Genomic DNA, 19908 nt, shown 5'->3' with positions numbered 1-19908 from the left:
ATTATTTTGGGATGTTTATAATTCGTTTTCACATTTTGGTGAAATAAAGTTGAAAATTCTTGACACCTACAAATTAATGTAATTTATTATCTATCCAATATTTTATTACTTGTTTGTAGCTTAAATAATTATACAATTTTTCATACACTGCGTATTATGGTTTATATCTTTCTATACAATTCAATTACCTTAATAATGTAATAAGTTTTATCAAAGAATATCCATAATGAAATGAGGACGTATGTAACAAAACAAACCCAGTACTCATGTACTGGTATTTTTATATGATACCAAAAGCAGATTCACCAATTGGCAATAATACACTTGTTAAAAATAAATTAATTACAGATAAATTATGATTTCATTTTACAATTAATGAACACTCAAATGGAAAGCTTCTCTCAACTGCTTCTGTATCTCCTTATGGCCTGCCTTTACACTACTATTCTACAAAAACAAAGTATCTATGGCTTAATGCATATGCTAACAAAAATGGAACTAACTCTTCAACAATACCGAAGCTACATGTACAGAGGATGAGATTTATACTACTCGTATCTAAAAACCTTTAATTAAAATGAGGCTTACAGCACAGCACTGTAAGGTGTATAATGAAGGTTGGTAAAGCATATGCAGATGCTTTGGCAATTAGGGACTCTGGGCGCAAAGAGGCACATATTGCTGGTGAAATCATACAACCAACTTTAAATATAAGCAAGTGAATTGCGGTCATGATCAGGCTGAGGCCGACCTCTAGTAGGAGTTGGTGGTCTTTGAATGTTGAGTTCCTGACCATTCAAGAAGAAATATCAGCACAAAGCAAACAGGATAGAAGAAAGAGAGAACTCAGCATAAGGGTAGTTACAGAAAAAACTCCCCAAGAACAATAGTTTCAGAACGAACTCAGCATACCTGCATCCAAGTATCATCCATGGAACGTTCTGGAGAAGTCTCGGGTGATTGCATAGGCGGTGGCAAGGGATGAATCAACTTTGGAACCACTACCAAACCACGGCCAATAACCAATATTGCTCCAGCATTGTTTGCAGTCCCTGAAGCAACTTGCAATTAGGATACAAGCTAAAATAGAACAGGGATAATTATTTCTAAACACGATTAACAATTGTAGTTACCACAATAGTTTGTAGCAGAAAAGAGTGTGATCAGCTGCCCTTGAGCAAATCGTTCAAAACCATCCATCACACACTCATGGGCCCTAATAATGAGCTGCAGTTTGTTCTTTTTGCAAAACTCTGTGACTCGGTCAGGCTGTATATGAACCAGTTCCAATTCATTTTAGTAAGGGGAAACAAAAAAAACCTTGATTTTAGAGAACGGAAGCACACAAACTTCAGATAGGCTTGGAAGTCAGATATTACACATCAAAACGAAGTAGCAAATTAAGATGGATGTAAAATTAATCCCCACAAATTTTGATAGCCAAAACTTGTGGTCATGCAATCAAGTCTTGTCATGATTTTTCAGTGATATTTTGTTTTACCAGACATACATTTAAATGATACTTCCAAACTGCACATCTAGAGGACCAATACCTTTCCTTCCTCTATAATATAATCTGGGAAAGCCCCATTCAACTAAGCTTATCAGACAAGCAAACAAGGTGACTTCATCCCATAACTGAACAGAGCAGCAATGCCACCAAAAATTCGCCAGTTCCACTCTAACTAGGTTCTCCACAAAATAGACATCAATGCATTTCTGCAGAGAAACCTTTTCTCCTTCCCCTCACCAAAACCCACAATACAATCTAGAACCACTCATTTATATTCGAAGGACATAGAAATAACTCATCATACACCACATAACAGACAACAACATTGAATTTTTATTAAATATTTGACCAACTAATGATGTGTTCCCAAAGAAAATTTCAATATAGCAGCAGTACATAACTAAGTCCAACAATAACTCTTCTTATACTGCATCTTCCTGGAATAAACAGTCACATGTACCCTCCAGCACAAATTGTCACCAATCCTAATACAAAAAGTTTATGATTTTATTTCACAATATGCCATTTTCATAAAAAGTTCCTTGTCAAGGTTTTTTTTTTTTTTTTTTTTTTTTTTTGTTCAAAAAAAAGGTAAGGTTTATAATTTTATTTCACAAGCAGCCATTTTCATAAAAAGTTCCTTGTTAAGAGTAAAGAATGTTCTTAGTATTGAAGGATAGGGACAATGTGACAACATATCTTGGATGGAAGTACATATTTACGACACCTTAGTCCCAAAATGATTTGGGGTCGGCTAACATGCATCAGAAGTATGTATTTACACATCACCATAAAAATGCATCAATCCATCTTTCACGTACGGTGTGACAAAACTAGAAAATGTCAAAAATCTTTCACGTACAATCCATCAATCTCCTCATCAATTATACAATCTGCCCCATCTCACCCACTATAGCCAAAACCAACATTATACCTTTTTCTCAACTGGAAACCTGAGAATGTAATTTTAAGAGAACATTTACATAAATCTATAAACAAATCTTAAGTATAAGAATTTAATTTCCAAACACACCTCACAATTCCAGTCTCATTTTCTACTAAAAAATTAATTCCAATGACACTTTGCTCAGAGAATAGGTGTTGCGTACTGGTTAATAGCACATTGGAGAATAGAAAATAAACCAATTTGCTCCAATTAAAAGTCAATAGAGATAGAATTATTGCTGTAAGTTGTCAAGGCAATTTGCCACTTCCCTAAAGTCCAAGTTATCACCTACATTAGCCATACATGTACTGTGCTAAAAATCAGAACTTGTACTACTACTGATGAAAGAAGGGGGTTGGGACCACAAAAGGAATAAAGAGGAAACCAATAAGCCAAACATAATTCCACAGAAAGAAGTTAAATATCCAACTGATTGTGCTTTCTCCATTAAAGCAACACCCACAGAAAATAAAAGAGTATTTGTTGCAGTGTTCCAACACAAAGTAAAAACCTCCTAAAGTTGTGTACTACAGATTTATCATTGGAGTAAATGAGAATAATTCCACTGAAGATTTCATTATAATTAATTAATTATTACATATTTAAAAATACAAAAAAAAACAAAACAAAACACACCAAATTTCTAGTTGCATGCAAATTACTCCTGCTCTTCAAGGATTGTGGATACTCCACACGAAAGAAAAGGAGTCCTCAAAATGTAATAGTAATTAATGTCAAAACTAGAACAGTCAAACGTATCAAAAGTAGCTGCATAATACATACCCCAAATGTAACTAATCCAGGACCTCTAGCATTTGGTCTCAGACCTTCTATACTATCATTTTCCGTGGGATCAGACCTGCATAAAGGAATGCTGTGAGGCATCGACAGAAAGCAGCAGAAAGAAAAAAATAGGAGAAATAGCATCAAACTCAGGTATACCACAGCAAATCCATTAGAACTATAGACCCAGCATCCATTGTTATGGGTCTCTCAAGTTTTTCTATTTGTTCCACTGCTTGAATAGACCTTCCAATGCCACCATGCATACAGATAATTTTCTTCTCAATAAGGGCAGCGAGTGGAAGATAGTTGAAGAGCTGATTAAACCGTGTCCATGCCCATATGCCATCATTTTCCCCCTACAATTTGTTATAATGTTAGAACAGCTAAAAATGGTAGTGCTTTCTCACTCTGAAATGAAGTTACAGTTGCACGTTTTCTAGACTTGTTAAAAGCTGCCCATATTAGAAAGTGTGTAGTATGCCAAACGATCATTGGTGGAAGGTGCATATTTAAAAATACTAAAAACTACCTCAGCCCTATTTACTAACTCCGTTTCAATTTTGGGGTATCCCAATTTACTTGCCCCATTTCCTTATAGGAAACTATTTCTCTTACACCTTGGGTTGGGTCCCAGACTCATTGTATTGATTATTGTGCATGTAGCTATGGGGCAAGTAAATAAGGATGAAAGAAATAACAATCATTATTTTGAAAAAAAATTTGTGGATCCATTTTAGAAAACAAAATAATATACAAATTAAATCTTGGGTCTCAGGAGTAAAAAAACAAGTCAACATTACCATTCTCTCAATGCATTCAAGACGAAACCCAAAGAGTGCGTTAATATCAGCAGCTTCATGATTCCCACGTATCAAGTGAACATTTTCAGGATATTCAATCTTCAAAATAAATTAATTTATTAGTTTGTAGTGCACCACAAGTTTATTAAAATAAACTAAGCTAACAAGAGAAATAGAGCAAGCATACCTTCAGAGCAAGAAGTAATGTAATAGTCTCTAAGCTATGTTGCCCACGATCAACGTAGTCACCTAAAAATAGATAGTCAATATACCTGGAACAAAAATATTGACAAATTATTAGCCAACTCATTGATGCAAAACAGCTGCAAAAGCTAATTAACATTTTAAGTCAGGCTCACAGGAACAGTCCAAGTAGTTGAGATCATTGACAAGCATCCTTTAAAAGTGTGGAAAAAGGATAGATAGAATATGAACCTATAAGGATATCACATATCTTAGCATTGACTTCAAAGAAATTGACTAAAGAGCTAATTCTCCCCCAACCTCGTTAGTCGTAATTGTCCATTTATCATGCCCCAAAAATATAAAACTAAAAAAAAAAAAAAAAAAAAAACAAACATATTTTTCTCTCATGCTCATATAAGCTACAGAAACAACAATATAAATTAACTATACCCAATTTAGACCAATTAACTCAAAATGGATTCAGCAATGCATCATATACTGAAAAAATTAATGCCCAAATAAAGCGTACATTGACAGAAGCATAAAATGCACAATAATTTTTTTACTGCACCTGGCAACCTGAGAATCGCCCCCCCCCCCCCTCTCTCTCTCTCTCTCTCTCTCTCTCTCTCAACTTGAAGGTTGGCTGGATGCCAGTTTAAAGCAGAAGTTTATGGGTAACACCCCCACCCCCCCAAAAAAAACACACACACACACACAAACAGGGATAGGTCCTCTGGGCCAGCAAATAACCAGATAAAAAAAGAAGGTAGAACATAATTCAACATGAAACAAATACAACAAGCCCCTTGATCATAGTATACTATTTGGTCTTAGTACAAGGATAAACATCTCAAAACTCAATGATTTCAGTTTCAATAACCTCTACAATTTTTCTTGTTAGATACATTGCAAGAAACAAGACGGGAAGAGCTCTTGGTCATGCAAAATTCAGCACCATTACGTAAAAGCTGTAGAGCTATAAACATGATTAAATTTTCATCAAAAAAGGAAGAAGTGTTCGCTTATATCCATATCCCTTACCTCGGTTCTAGTAGGTTAAAACCATGATTAATGAACTATGTCTATAACTTCCAACTAAAAGTAAAGAGCATTAGCTTACGTAATGTCACCAGCGGTTGAAGGAAATCCATATTCATCAAACAATCGCATCAAATCTCCGAACTGTCCATGAAGATCACCAAACACTTTGATCGGAGCTCTCAACTGAAGAACACTTGGCTCATGCATAAATATTTGTTCTGCAGCATGGCAAATCTCACCAACTTCATAAGAATCTAAGAAAAATTTCCTATTTACTGGAGGTTTCCAGTTTCGTGGTCTGAGCAAAGTAGAGATAACCTGACAAAAGTTAAAGAGCAATGAAAAAGGGAATATGAATGACATATTTCAGTTTCCCATGTTCGCGATTTAAAAAAAAAAAAAAAAAATTAAAATATTTCGATGTCCTACTTTTTTATGCAAACCCTGAGGAGACTTGGGTTTCACGAACTTTTTGCCAAGAGTTGGCTGGTCACTGGTGACAGGTATCATCCTCCTGCTCTCATTTTCAAACTGGTCAAGTGATAACTGCCGCACCATTCCACCTAAGTTCCCTACAATTTCTTTAGCGACTACAACCTGTGCCAACCAAAAGTCAATACTGGAAACCTAAAGCACAATTAAAACATACTAATACTTAAGTAAAAGTACATACTGCTCTAGGATGGAGGCGAACATCACCATCAGCATCACTACCATCTGAAGGAGTATCTGTGGTAGGTGTGCTGCCTTGCGACAGAGGAGATTCATCTGGTGGAGATGAGGATGCAGCTTGAGCAGCCTGCCAGACCGTTCTAACTGCTTCAACTTCAGCAGCAGATGCCTCCACAAGTTTATCCACAGATTTTTTTTCGTGGCTGAAAACACAAGTTTCGAAGTTCAAATATATTCGACCAAGTCACTCAACCATCATAAGTATTACTTCCTTCGGTTTTTTTAGATGCATCACTTTCAATTTAGGAAAGTTTCAATTTAGATGCATCACTTTTTTTCTTTCTCTTTTAGGAAAGGTTTTGCTTGTGAAATTACCCATTTGCCCTTACTAACTTCCAAATTCTTACATCGTTCTCCCTTTGGTCCACTACCCTTAATAAACTACCCCTACATCCACTTAAAATCTCTCACCAAAAATTGCCGAGGAGCCCGTGAAGTCCAAAATGATGCATCTAAAAGAATCAGAGGAAGCATTAAAGAAAAGCCAGAAACTTCTACCTTACACCACAAGGTAGGTTTTTTTCGTGTCTTCCATCAGATACATTTATAGAGGGCGGCGTAGAAATACTAATATTAACTCTGGGATCAGTTAGGCTCGGAGCTCTCTCCGATATCAGTGGTGGAGAATTATCATCAGACTGCGACACCATATTCTCTGCGACCAGGAAGTCATCCAGCAATACATCTGCATGAAAATCCATACTATTTAACACCACATATTTGAGTCAAAATTTAAAATCACGGTGCAACCATGTCAACTGTACACAAGTATAGAACATGGGTACAATATCCAGTGTCCGATTGTAAAAATTAACAAAATATAATGGGGATTATAAAGGGTGCAACAGATAATATGACCCAAAGCCTTAAATGCCATTTATTAACCTCAACCCCAATACATGCCTTAGTCTCCCTAAACTTATTTAAGTCCCCATTATTCCAAAGCTCTACTCTCCACACCAAAAGACTCCATCTCAACAAATGTGACAGCATTCGATTTTGTTTTAAAAGACAGCTAGCAATCCTGCAAAAAAAATTTGCCTTCAGTCTCAAAGGCACGTTATGGCCATGTAATTTTGCCACAATTCGACTCAATTTTATTCAACAGATTATTTTCTTGATCAAAACTATATCGTTATTTTGTACAACAAGCTGTGTATACCTGAACAATCCATCACAGTAAACTCCTCATCCAATGTCAGCACACCTTGGTCCTCCTCTCAGTTGGTCTAGACACATACTCCATACACTAGGTTTACTTATGCTACACCTAAAAATTTTCAAGATTCTAGCTTGTCTTTGTAGCTCTCAAAACTAGCATTGGTGCCTAATATCCATCAACCAGAGCCTGATAGTCATAAGCTCATTCATGACATTTACAAGGCGCTGATTACAAATCCTTAGAGTAGCTCCATAGTTTTTTTTTTTATTCATTAACAGGTAATAAAATTTATAAAATAAATATAGAAAAAAACATAGGCAGACACCATGGGGGCATCATCCATATAGAAATAAGACTAAGGAAAAAATAAACTCATGCCCTGGAGCCATCACAACCCAACTAACCAGCAGCATTTTTGGAACATCAAGCATCTCTCAGGACCCCATAATTTCTACGGGCTTTATAATATCCATGTGCACCTCCAAAAGATACTGTGATAGTGAAATAGGTTTGGCAGCACATGACAAAAAGGCATGATATGACAAAAGGGGAAGTATATCTGCTTGTAAATCAAACCCAGTTACTAAAATTTGTTTTCTACACAATCTATTAGAAGTATCTTTGCAGTGGAATCTAGCAATATTTTTTCGTAAACTATTCATCATGGATGCTTTACCCTTGTATCATTTCGTTTTGCTTTTTATAAGCTACCGATTCCTTCCTCTTCATCCATTCATTACCTAGGAAATAATATTCAACTTCAGGTGCCAGTCTACTTCGTTTCACATACAAGCAGGAAATTTTCTATAGCAAGCAAATAATCTAATAAACCAACAGACATAATATCTCACATCTAATTCAAAAGGACAGCATAGTTCTGCACAACTGCTCGAAAATTTCAAACGAAATGACATTCTCTCAAGCAAATCATTCTTAAAAAGAAATTTCAGCACATCAAGAGCCACTTAGAGATAAAGCATCGGCATTTGAGATTAAAAAAAAAAACACTCTAGCATGCATATGTACATCAACCTTTTTAATGACAAATTCATCCTTACCTCCCCTAAGACCACCATAAATATATATACGAACACCAACAGAAGCAGAAGCATGCCGACAGCGACGCATCAACTCCAAGGAAGGATCGTATTCTGTTTGTCCTTTGTTGCCCTTTGAAGAAGTCACCAGCCCATTCCTATCCAACCATACTCCAGCAGCAGTGTCCAAAACTAGTATACATTAAACAAACAGATAGCACCCATTAATTATCACAGTCCATTTCACATGCTCGAAGAATTATTAACACCAGTCCTGGGGTTACCTGCAACAGCTGCTTCACCTTCAATGGCACGTCCTCCCCTAAGAGCACCCCCGGTAACATGCAATCTAGCACCTACAAAGACCTAATAAGCAACAAATTTAGATACAAACTTGGCTAAAATCTGAAATACTCAAAAGATAAATAAATATATAGAAGAAAAAAAATCTGCTATTATCACAACTCATATGATCATATGCTGACTTTGTCTACAATTTATTACTAACATAATAGCGGAGATAGTTGACATGTGTCGGTTATTAAAGGAAAGGAGGAGATCCCCTCTTTCAACCTTCCAAGCCGTAGTCAAATGTCAAAAAATGAGAGAGAGAGAGACAGAGAGCAGCAGCAGAGTACAAGTTAAGCTAGAAAGAAGGAGAGCAGCAAACGAACCTAATAAAAGACAGTAACAGAAAAGAAGACACACAAAGATGGAAGTAATAGATGATCCCATTTTAATAGACTTTTCGAGTTCCAATTCCGAGCAAGAAGTTAACTGTCTCCTTAAATTCCCCTTATAATTTTATTTTATTTTTTTGACGACCCCTTATTATTATTATCACTATTCATATGATCATATGTTGACTTTGTCTATAGTTTATTACAAATAGCGGAAATAGTCGACGTGTGTTGGTTATATTATAAAAAGGAGGAGATCCCCTCTTTCAACCTTTCAAGCCGTAGTCAAATGTCAAAAATGAGAGAGAGACAGAGAGCAGCAGCAGAGCACAAATTAAGCTAGAAAGAAGGAGAGCAGCAAATGAACCTAATAAAAGACAGTAACAGAAAAGAAGACACACAAAGATGGAAGTAAGAGATGAGCCTATTTTAATTGACTTTTCGAGTTCCAATTCCCAGCAATAAATTAACTTTCCCTTTAAATTCCCCTTATTATTATATGCTGAGGTTTCCATTGCTACTCAATCCCAGATAAGAAGTTGACATTCACTTAGTTTCCTCCCTTCAAAAACAATCGTTCAGGAGGCAGCAAAGCACCTCATGCTATACTTTAGGCAGCCTGATGCATTGAGAGATCATTCACTCACTAGTCACCGCAATAGGCACACCATAGGGGCCTTTATAAAAACATGTTGGAAATTCAACTAACATCTCTCATTTAACATTGTATGGGTTATTGTGGTAATAGTTGTATAGATTCACTAATTACAATAACCCTCATTAATATCTCCCCTCCTTTTCATTCAAGGAATAATAGGCTGCTTTGTATTGTTATAACTCCCATCCTTATTACCAGCCCACCCAGGTAACAAAAGAACGGGAATCGATACACTCAATTCCCAAATCCAAATCTCTCTATTATTTCCAAACCCGCAGAACAATGAAGTTATATCCCATTCCTACCCTCTAAATCCCATAAACAAAAACTTAGTAACTTAATGAACCAAAAGCTTCCATAAACAGTTATACCACAAAACTTACCGCAGCATGTTGGTACCTTGGAGAGGGAGAAACACCGGGTGCTAGAGTCCACTCCCACTGACCATTTCTATGCATAAGTAGTCCATATGCATCTGCAAGGGGCTGTACAGCACGAAATCAATCAATAACATATAAACTCTTGCTATGTAAACTTCTTAGAATCCATTCATAAGGATCATAGCAAATTTGAAGAACAATCATGTAGCTTTACACAAACAATATGCAAAAAAGATTAGTTGAAAATGAATGTACACGTTCCACATGCCATGGAATAAATGCAACATGTGACAAAATATGAATTAGATCAATCAGTGATTATTAATGTTGGGGGTGAACTAACAGAAATTTAACCATTTTGCCAGAAATGCAGAAGTTATGCGCAATTTTATGCGTTTTCATGAAGAAAAACAAAAGGCAATAAAATAATTCAATGAAATCTACACCTATTTGCACAAGAAGCTCTTTCACAAATCAATATGGATCATATAAAGGCTGTCTTTGCCCCGTTATTGTCATCCTTGAAACCAATCAGTACACCTTACAATAAAGCAATGGGTTCACTTAAGGATGTATGACAGGTTCTCAAACACCAGAACAGCTCCAGGCAGCAAAAGGTCACCACATCTGCAGCACCAGGTACAGGCATATGCAAATCATTCGTGTATGGCTGAATTTTCTGCAAAAATGCTTGTATTTGTTTCAGTTTATTATTTACTAATTTATTTTGGTGAGGAATGATGCTATGAAAGTGGCCACGGAAATGAGGAGTAGCCTTTTAAGAAAGCATGAATGAAGCTAGGAACAATGGGTACACCTTATCGTTCATATAATTCACACTGTTGGGTTGAAGCCTCAACAAGCTTTTTTGCTCCAAGTATGCACTAAAATATGTAGAGAAGATGCACAACTTACATACACTTTTTTCTTCTACCACTAAGAAGAATACATACACATCACTAAAAGAAAAAATCCCATATTGAACCCATTTGTCTGAGATGCCACATCTTCCACAAGAAACAAAACAAATATGGTATACACAAGGAGACAAACTAGACCTACAAGAGCTTTCTGAGGCATTGTAAGAGCTACAAAGACAATATAATAATATGGGACAGTTAAAAACTTCTACAGATCAAGGCATGGAGAGAGAGCATAAATCAATCAGTCAAAGCCTTAATCCCACAAGAGAGAGGATAAAGACAGAAAAAGAGAGAGAGAGAGAGAGAGAGAGAGAGAGAGAGAGAGAGAGAGAGAGAGAGAGAGAGAGAGAGAGAAACAAATGCGCTGTGCACATAGAGTTCAGAAATATCAGAACAGACAATCCTATGCAAAAATAAGGAAGCAGTCAGCAGTAAGACTTCCCACAAACAGAATCAACATACCGCGCCAGTTGAGTCTCTTCCACCACATAGCAAAAACATGCCGTCTGATCGAGCACTTGCAGTGGCATACCTACACATTGTGCAACCATATTGTCAAATATAATTAGTAAGGTTTAAGCTGTATTGTGTTGTATACGAAGTATCAAATAAGTAAAATTTCAAAACATCTGGACAACCAACTGTTAATGGATCCCTGGCAAATTGACAAGTCATTGATGACTGAACATAACAAGCAAGCTTTCACGTGATACATTAAAAGTCATCTTCTTTATCACCCTCCCTCCAACTTGTCCAAAATATCTTTTGAGAAAAGGTAAGATAACAAAGCAGCAGATCATCGCCCACTTGGCAATGTTACCTTGGGGAGGAGACAAAATACTAAAAACAATTCAAACCCACAAAATTGATTTTTTTTTTTTTTTTTTTTTATGAACAAGATTAGTAAAAAAGAGTTGGTGAACATTGTTCTAACTCATAGCTTTAAGATAACTAGCATGAATGAGCCTCAAAATGAGGCATATTTCTATGGGAAAAGGGAGAAAGAATACCAAAATTTAATATTCGATAATGAAAGCAGGCCAAATTTTTGTAAAGATATACTTAACAAAATGTATGGGTCAAATCCTCTAAGGGAAAGTGTGTAAACTAATCTGGGAACAGCTTGAAAGTAAAGTTTGTATTTCGTAAAGTAGTAAGCCATTAGGACAAAAGGGGTAAAATGGAGAAAAGTAAAAACAAAATAAACGTCCCACAAAATATGATCTTCCACCTGCAAAGATGCATCCATGGCTGCCACCACCCAACAAATCAGGCTAATTAAAACCACCGAAATAGAAGTCATGTCAAATTTGGTTCAGATAGCCGACCCCACTTATGGGATTAAGGCTTTAATTGATTGATTGATTGAATAGAAGTCATGTCAAAAATCTCATCTGAATTGCAGAAGAGGTTTCATGGAAGCATAAATACTCAACCAGTGTCAAACTTAGATATAATCTATAGTCCTATGGAAGTGCCCGCAGTAAAACTATATTCTCTGAAGTATAAATTGATAATCTTCAAAATTCCTCCCTTGTGACAGAAAAGAAGGCCAAAGACGAGAATCATAAAAATAAAAGTTAAAAAAAAGGCTAAAAGCCAAACAAATAACAGGAGTCAGAACTAATAATTTATGGAGCTAAGATGATCTGGGAAATTGATGCACAAGACTGTATAAAGTATAATTAAGAAATCAGCTAAGAGAAGCCTAAATACAAACTAGTTGAGTTTGTCTAATTAGAGGCAAAATGGAAAGCCTTGATAAGGAGCTAGGGTTCGCGTCATAACAATTCTTTAGATGTAATAAGACACATTCTATCTCTAACACTTAAAGGATAGAGAGCCCCATTCATATCAATTTTTTAGATATAATAGCAATGAAAAGTTTATAGTCCTAAATCTCAATTGTCCCTTCGAATAATTATAGAAAACCAATTATCACATTCACCACACAAAATTAACAGATTACTATATGAGTTCTTTAAATTTAAAAGAAATTTGTAGCCAAAAATTAAGCAGAGAGAGAAAGCGAAAGACAACCCTACCTCTTCAAAAATAAAATTAATGACGCACTTACAAAAGTAGAATGGTGAGATCTTTTGTTTCAAGATAAATATAGTTCCCAGTAAGGCACGTGAGCTAGGCTTAACACTTAGCTATCCAGTACTTAATACCAAGATGCTTGGCTCAAATGGCTGCTAAGGATGGAAAAACAGCTTCTCTAACCAAAATACTTTTACTTAAAATTTCCAGGGTGAAAGGCCCACTATTTCACACAATGCTTTCCAGCATAATATCATATCTACTTATCTACTATTGGACCCAACCTGAGCTAAAACTAGCTTATGTTAAATTGAATTAAGGGTTCACTAGTCGGTTTATGGGAAATTCTAAAGATCCTCACTAGTAATTGCTTCATTCAATAAGCACTATATATGTGACTTAAGTATAGGTCATTAGTTAGTGAGAAAATGCTTTTGGAGATTTTCAGATTTCTGATGGAAACGAGAGACCATGGTGATCATAATTGATAATTTTCCAACTTTGCTGATGTCTTTGACCTTTATCATCTATTGAGGATCAGTCAATAAAGCCATAGTAGTGATCTAAGTGGCTTTATTGGGAAGCAAATGTTTTCTTCACTTTTGCACTCAATTAGAGCAATATTGCCAAATAAAACATTTGAAGGTATAGTCTCCACTTGTCATGCACTAGGTTCTGACTTCTGAGCAAAAATTGGTATTGAATTTGTAGAAGAGTTGTTTCGTTAGAGTCAAAATGTTCTGGGCATGAATAGCTTGTATTTTACCCTCCTTCAGTAGTTGGTACAAGGGTAATTGACTGGAATACCTTTATCCCCTAGTGTTATATAAATACTCTGCATTGTTATATTATAATTGAATCCACCAGTCACAATGATAGGAAAGCTGAAGGGAGGGGGTAGGAAAAATATAAAACTAAACGAAAACAGTCACCTAAAAAGAATAAACTTATTCAAGGCAGTTCATATACAATAAAAAGCAAGTTTCCACAAGCTAAAAGCATCGCGCTTTTACCTTTCAAACACCACCAAAGACAATGGGGGTGTATATATCATAAGTCCACAAAATAAAGACGGAATGTCAATTAAATAATTCTTTTAAACCATCACAGCTTTAGAATAAATTCAAAGCAATTACTTGATTACATGCCCACATTAACAACTAACAAGCCTTTTAAGTTTAGAGTCAACTACTAGAAGCTACTAGAAGCAGATATAAATTTACATTAAAACTAGCAAACAGAATAAACTCACATTCTAGCAGATGGTCTATCACCTTCAGGGTTAAGCCTCTGCCAAACATATGGCTTTTGAGCAGTATCCAAAACCCAAGCATCTGATAGAACCCTTTTCCCTGAAAGAGAAGAGTATATTTTACTATCTATATATTATTGGCATAAAAGCACCAATAAACAGCATTCTAATAGCTACAAAAAAACAAGATAAGCAGCGTAGCCCACAAGGAATCAGCATAGTCAGCAAATTGACAACCAGGTTTATACAAATGCAGTAACAGAAGTGGTTTCTCAGTTCAGACAAATGAGACCTTATCTGAAATATTATAACTATCAAGTCGCAAACTATCCATTAATACCAGCATTGACACAAAGCAAGAACTTGCACATTTCATGGAGAAAAAGCCAGAAACGCAAGTACATGGTTAGCTGGTAGTATACAAGATGTACACAGACAGAAACTTTGAAACACAAGGGTCAAAAGTGACCAAATCATGACAACAAAGTTAACTAGTGAAAATGGCATGGAATCAAAACTTGTCCGTTCATTACATGACAACCGTTTAGTAACGGATTTTGAACATTCCCTTCAACAACAACAATAAAACCTTAGTCCCAAAATGATTTTGAACAGGCCCTTCCACGAAAAAAAAACACATCCTAGCCATCAACTATGACTCACCACGTAGTATTTCATGGAAAAGGGTAAAATGAGATAACACTTCCAGACTGTTTAGAAGAGGAGAAAATGGAAGTGAAGATAAAGAAGGATTAAGGAGAGAGCCCAAAGATGTTATTCCCATGAAGATAGAATTCCCACGCCAATTCATCTCTCCCAATTCCCATTCCAATTCATCTCTCCCAATTCCCATTCCATATCATCTCTTCCAATTCAACCTTCTTTCTTTAATTCTCCAATTTCTCATCTTCTTCCTTAAATCTGACATTAATTTTCTTTCTTTATCAAATTTAATCAATCAATTCCATTATTTCTCCTACTTATATGGAACTTTGTTAATTACATTTGGGAATTCAAAAAGTTTTCCCCATAGTTAAACTGAGCAATGGGTATGAACAACAAATTTTTCAAATTCTCTAAATTTCTCCCACATCATACAATTCTAATTTTGTTTATCAAAAAACTAAAAATAAAAAATAAAAAAAAAAAAAAAAAAAAAAAAAAAAAAATACATCAATTTAGATAAACTACAAAATTACCTAAATTTCAAAGTTCTATTATTCACAATTTATCGTCATCATTGATTTGTCTTGCCATTGCCGAGCACTTTCAATTTCACTTAACCTCTACAACTCACCAACTTCCAATATGCAGAGCAAAGTAAAAGCAAGTCTTTCCTTTATTGAAAAAAAATAAAAAATTATGGGCAAAGTTCTATTGCCTTGATTGTCTCATGATTCTAATTGATTTTTTACAAGGTTAAATTAAATTAAGTGAGAAACGATGAAAGATGGCACTTGAGAATGGATAAGGTTTTTATTTATTTCAAAGTTACTACCGTTGTACTTTCTATAATGTAATTGTATGTATACTTGTTGTATTCAATAATTATGCCTCCTAAGATCAGAAGGTTGGTAATAGTTCAAGTTGTATCGAGTTAAAATATCCAAATATTTTTTGTGCCTAATTAGATATATGTAATCATTATATCATAGTATATTGTAGTATAAATGTTGTTTAATTTTAGCCTGAAAATTTTTAGTTTGTATAAGTTGGAAAATATGAGAGGCCCATATTGTTTTTTGAAACAGGGCCTTAAAAATCTTCAAAATGGCCTTGCATAAAACCATATTCGATTTTTGACACTTTAACTGTTTATCTTGATAGGATTGTAAGATTCAACAATTTTAACATTCTACCTAGGTCACGTATTTTAAAGATCATAAAAACATAAGATTCTAATATGAATAGCAATCATAACAGCAATGATAGCTGGTTGCAAAGGAACTTGTATAAAAAAAATGGTAGTGGAAGTTAACCACAATTGAGCCCATTGTCGCTACATGTGCTTGCATGTTGAAACCATATTAAACTTATTTTATCGTGATTTACTATGTCAGGTTGTGCCATGTCATGCTTCTCCAAAGAAATGTGGCTTAGACTCTGTCTTACCGTGCCAAACATATTTAAATGCATCAAAGAGAACACAAGATGAAGAACTAACCATCATTGCCACTGACTGTAACAAGGTATCTTTGAGCAACCAGGTCCATTACATGGCCATATCTAGGTCCAGGTCCTTGACCTTGGACAACTACTCTGAAAACACACAATTAAGGAAAGAAGATGAATGAATATTCACAAAACAAAAGCTCGCGTCATCAAAGGAATTATTTTTCTGCCAAAAATGTCACTCACCTATGCCATTTATACTTGTCATTGGTCAAATCAAGCACATATAGATCATCTGTCGAATGCCCAGCAGGTCCTATACCACCCTACACTCCACTCCAAAGCACAACACCACATCAATAAATAACACTACCAACATTCATCCCCAGAAAAAAACAACAAAATTTGAAATGCCATACAAACACTCACCTGAAATACAACCATAGTTCCAACTGCGGCAGCTGCGTGAGCCGCCCTCGGAGAAGGCGGGTCACCAGCCGGTCTAATCCTATTGTTCAAAACACCCAAACACAATCAAAATTCAGAAACACCAAACCCAAAAAAGAGACAAAATCAACAAACAAGAGAAAACATCAAACCTTGCCCATTTCTTAGTAAGAACATCGTAAGAATGAACAGAATTCGTAACCCCAGCCAACCCTAAATCACAAAACCAAATCAAATCAATCAAACCCAACAATTCAATCAAACAAAATCAAATCAAACAAAATCGAAAAACCCATTAACTGATTCCAGGAGCGGAAGAAGAAGCGCCGCCTTCAATGGCGGTTGCACCACCAAAAAGAATAAGACGAGGACCCTGAGATTTGGTAGCTGCGACGGCGGTAAGGGTATGACCACAACGAGGACCAGGCGCATCTTCGTCGGAATCCCAAAACGATTCCAAAGGGTTGTACGTAGGAGCAGGTTGCAGCCATGGCTTGGACGCCATTGATGAAGAAGAAGGAAGAAGGAAGAAGAAGAGAAGTAATGGAAAACCCTAGGAGAGAGAAAATGGAGAGAATTTGAAAGAGTTGATCATGGCGCTGGTTTGGTGGTGCTAGAGGTGGTTGGTACCTTGGATACTGTGCATTGAAATTCCAAATTCACAATCACAATTTTTTAATTTTGATTAAATTAAATTGTAAGGATGAAATCAGAAATTCAGGGGTTTTATTTTGTTTTTGTTGAGATAATAAAATTTATATTTTCTGGGTTTTGATGTGACTATTATGAAATTAGGTGTAATTGGGTGCCAAAAAAAGTCAACCGGTAATGGCAGTGGTTTTGCTTACTGTCAACTGTCCCACTCTAGAAGAGGGCCAGCCTGTATGATGATCTTGTATTTATCATAGGAATTGTCTTTTTTGGGGAATAAATGGAAGCTTGGATTCTAGATATGAATATAGTTGGATAGTTCTATCACTTAATATTTATCAACTTGGGTTTTTTATATTTATTTAGTATTGTATTTGGTTTATGGGTGTCTAATGTCTATAATGAGCTTCTTGCTTGTTCTGAGATAGACTCGATTTAATGACTCGTTTCAGGATATTATTACAATATCTGGTTCGTTATTTACATTTGCTTGTTAAATAAATTTAAACAAGAAATTTTAAATAGGTATTTCTTTGTATTGAATCTTGTGGTTACACATATTACTGGCGTACTAGGATTACAAATTATAACTAGATTTTCTACAATTTTTTACTTACAAATATACAATCAAATTAATGTGTCACTAAGCATATTATATTTTTCGAATTCCCTATATTCATATAATTTGATAATGTATTCATTCAATCTCAATTCTCCAGAACAAATTTTATTATTGTAAATTGTCCTAAATGATTACCATCATTGGATATGTTTCAGAACCTTGGTTACTTCTATTGTCCCATACGCACAATTACATCAATACCTTTATTTACTACCTCTATTTCACATTATGTGCAACAATTTAGTATTTTTTATGAGATATAAAAAATTCATTTGTTGCACATTGATAAGTGGATTTTATGTCCACTTTTTCTTGAGTTTTTAATTCATTTTTGTAGTCTTTATCCTCTTTCTAACTCATTTTGGTGCCCCGATAGTAGCATTGGTCTTCCCCTTTTCTTTGTGTATTTGTTGATGTTTGTAGGTATATATGGACAATAGCAACTTTGCTCAATAGAAGGGAAGCCAAAGAACTATCCAAGAGACTTAGGAGCGGCCGCGCACTCAAGAAGGAGCGGGGCGCTCCAACCTTCATAGCTACATTCTGTCGTTGGTCTGCAACAGTGGGAGCGGGCTTGCACCCCCTTAGGAGCGGGCGTTCGTACCTCAAGGCAAACAATCTGCCTTCATTCTGAAGCAAGAGGAGCGGGCGTGCATCCCCATAGGAGCAGGTGCTCCTCCCTACTAGGCTGCATTCTGCCGCCATCTGAAGACACAGAAGCAGGTGCTCCTCTCTTTTGGAGCGGACGCTCCTGTCTGTTCTACGCGACTTTTTGGCGGATTTTCCAATGTAATGCGGGGAGTATAAATACTACCCCTTGGCTCATTTTGTGAGAACAACAGTAATTGGAATAGTGTTTAGCACTCTCCTCATAGTTAGCTACCGGTCTTTAATTTAGTGGATAATTTAGCTTAGAATTCCTTAAATTAATCATTGTAGAACTCCGTTTCAAGATATTTTCTTCGTTTTCAACAATTGGAGACAACATTGAAGTTTCAACTTAGTAAATTATGTTCTCTTCTCTTGCTATTTTTCTGGTTTTATCTTCTTGTTTAGAAGTTCTATTGTCTTCTTGAATCTTGCTAAAATCATAGTTTATCACTTTTTCCCAGGTCTTGAACTAACTAGAAACCCTAACTTATTTGAATTGCATGTCTTTCACCATGAGTTGTGAGTAGTCTTTTTAGCTAGGGGTTGGGTGAAGCTCAACCGAATGATTAATTAAGTGGAGTCAAGAAGAGTTTTGGTGCTTGATTTGTGATTAAATTGATTACATGAAGTTTGCTTGTTGTTTATATTGATAGGAGTAGCTACCCTTGATTTTGAGCATGAAGGCCCATATGATATTCTAGGTTTGACATGGGAATGTGAATTTAGATTGTCATTACTAATTGCAATTTCGATTGATTATCTTTTAGGACTAAACTAATGAGGAATCTAAGTTTAGGAGTTTGAGTTTTATTCGTAATTGTATGATGTTGCTCTTGCATGTAGTCTTTGCTACCTCTCACTTATATTATTCCCAACTTGCTTGATTTTCATGGTTGAGTGGATCCCCATTCCCTAATGCTCCCATATTAGTGATTTTAAACCCTTTGCTCGTTTGTTTAGTTGATAAACCATTCCACAACCAACTTGAAGTCTTCGAATTAGCTTATGCATTAGGATCTTTAGCAATTATACCCCATTTCCTTGTGGACTGAACTCTTACTTATCATTATGCTTGGTTTGTGAAGTGTTTGCTTATAAATGTGTTTGATTGAGTGCGAAATGTGCGACCGTTCTACACCCCGCCACACATAATATGAAACGGAGGTAGTATTTATGATTATTATTTTTTAATAGCTTTATTGTGATGTGTGAGTGCTTCCAAATCTAATTATAGATTTTGAGCACACATTGCATACATATACGACTAGTTACAATTCAAAACA

At 35.6% G+C, this 19908-nt stretch overlaps 1 protein-coding gene across 1 annotated transcript; it reads right to left on the bottom strand.

Moving 5' to 3' along the window:
• Nucleotides 1-324: 324 nt before the first annotated feature.
• Nucleotides 325-17567, bottom strand: LOC110697800 (serine/threonine-protein phosphatase BSL1-like). The gene is made up of 21 exons (XM_021875180.1): nt 17002-17567; nt 16854-16914; nt 16684-16762; nt 16501-16580; nt 16307-16401; nt 14143-14242; nt 11310-11379; nt 9928-10029; nt 8491-8572; nt 8228-8398; nt 6506-6692; nt 5949-6150; nt 5705-5872; nt 5355-5593; nt 4233-4317; nt 4046-4144; nt 3402-3601; nt 3243-3318; nt 1134-1269; nt 913-1052; nt 325-788 (listed from the first exon to the last, which is right to left on the bottom strand). Exons 1-21 carry the CDS (start codon nt 17204-17206, stop codon nt 705-707), a joined length of 2661 nt encoding a protein of 886 aa, XP_021730872.1. The 5' UTR covers nt 17207-17567; the 3' UTR covers nt 325-704.
• Nucleotides 17568-19908: the final 2341 nt, after the last annotated feature.

The sequence above is a fragment of the Chenopodium quinoa genome, unplaced genomic scaffold, assembly GCF_001683475.1.
Source record: "Chenopodium quinoa cultivar QQ74 unplaced genomic scaffold, ASM168347v1, whole genome shotgun sequence".
Lineage (NCBI taxonomy): Eukaryota > Viridiplantae > Streptophyta > Magnoliopsida > Caryophyllales > Amaranthaceae > Chenopodium > Chenopodium quinoa.
Note: the sequence above shows the minus strand (reverse complement) of the source record. Positions and strands in the feature narration are given on the sequence as shown.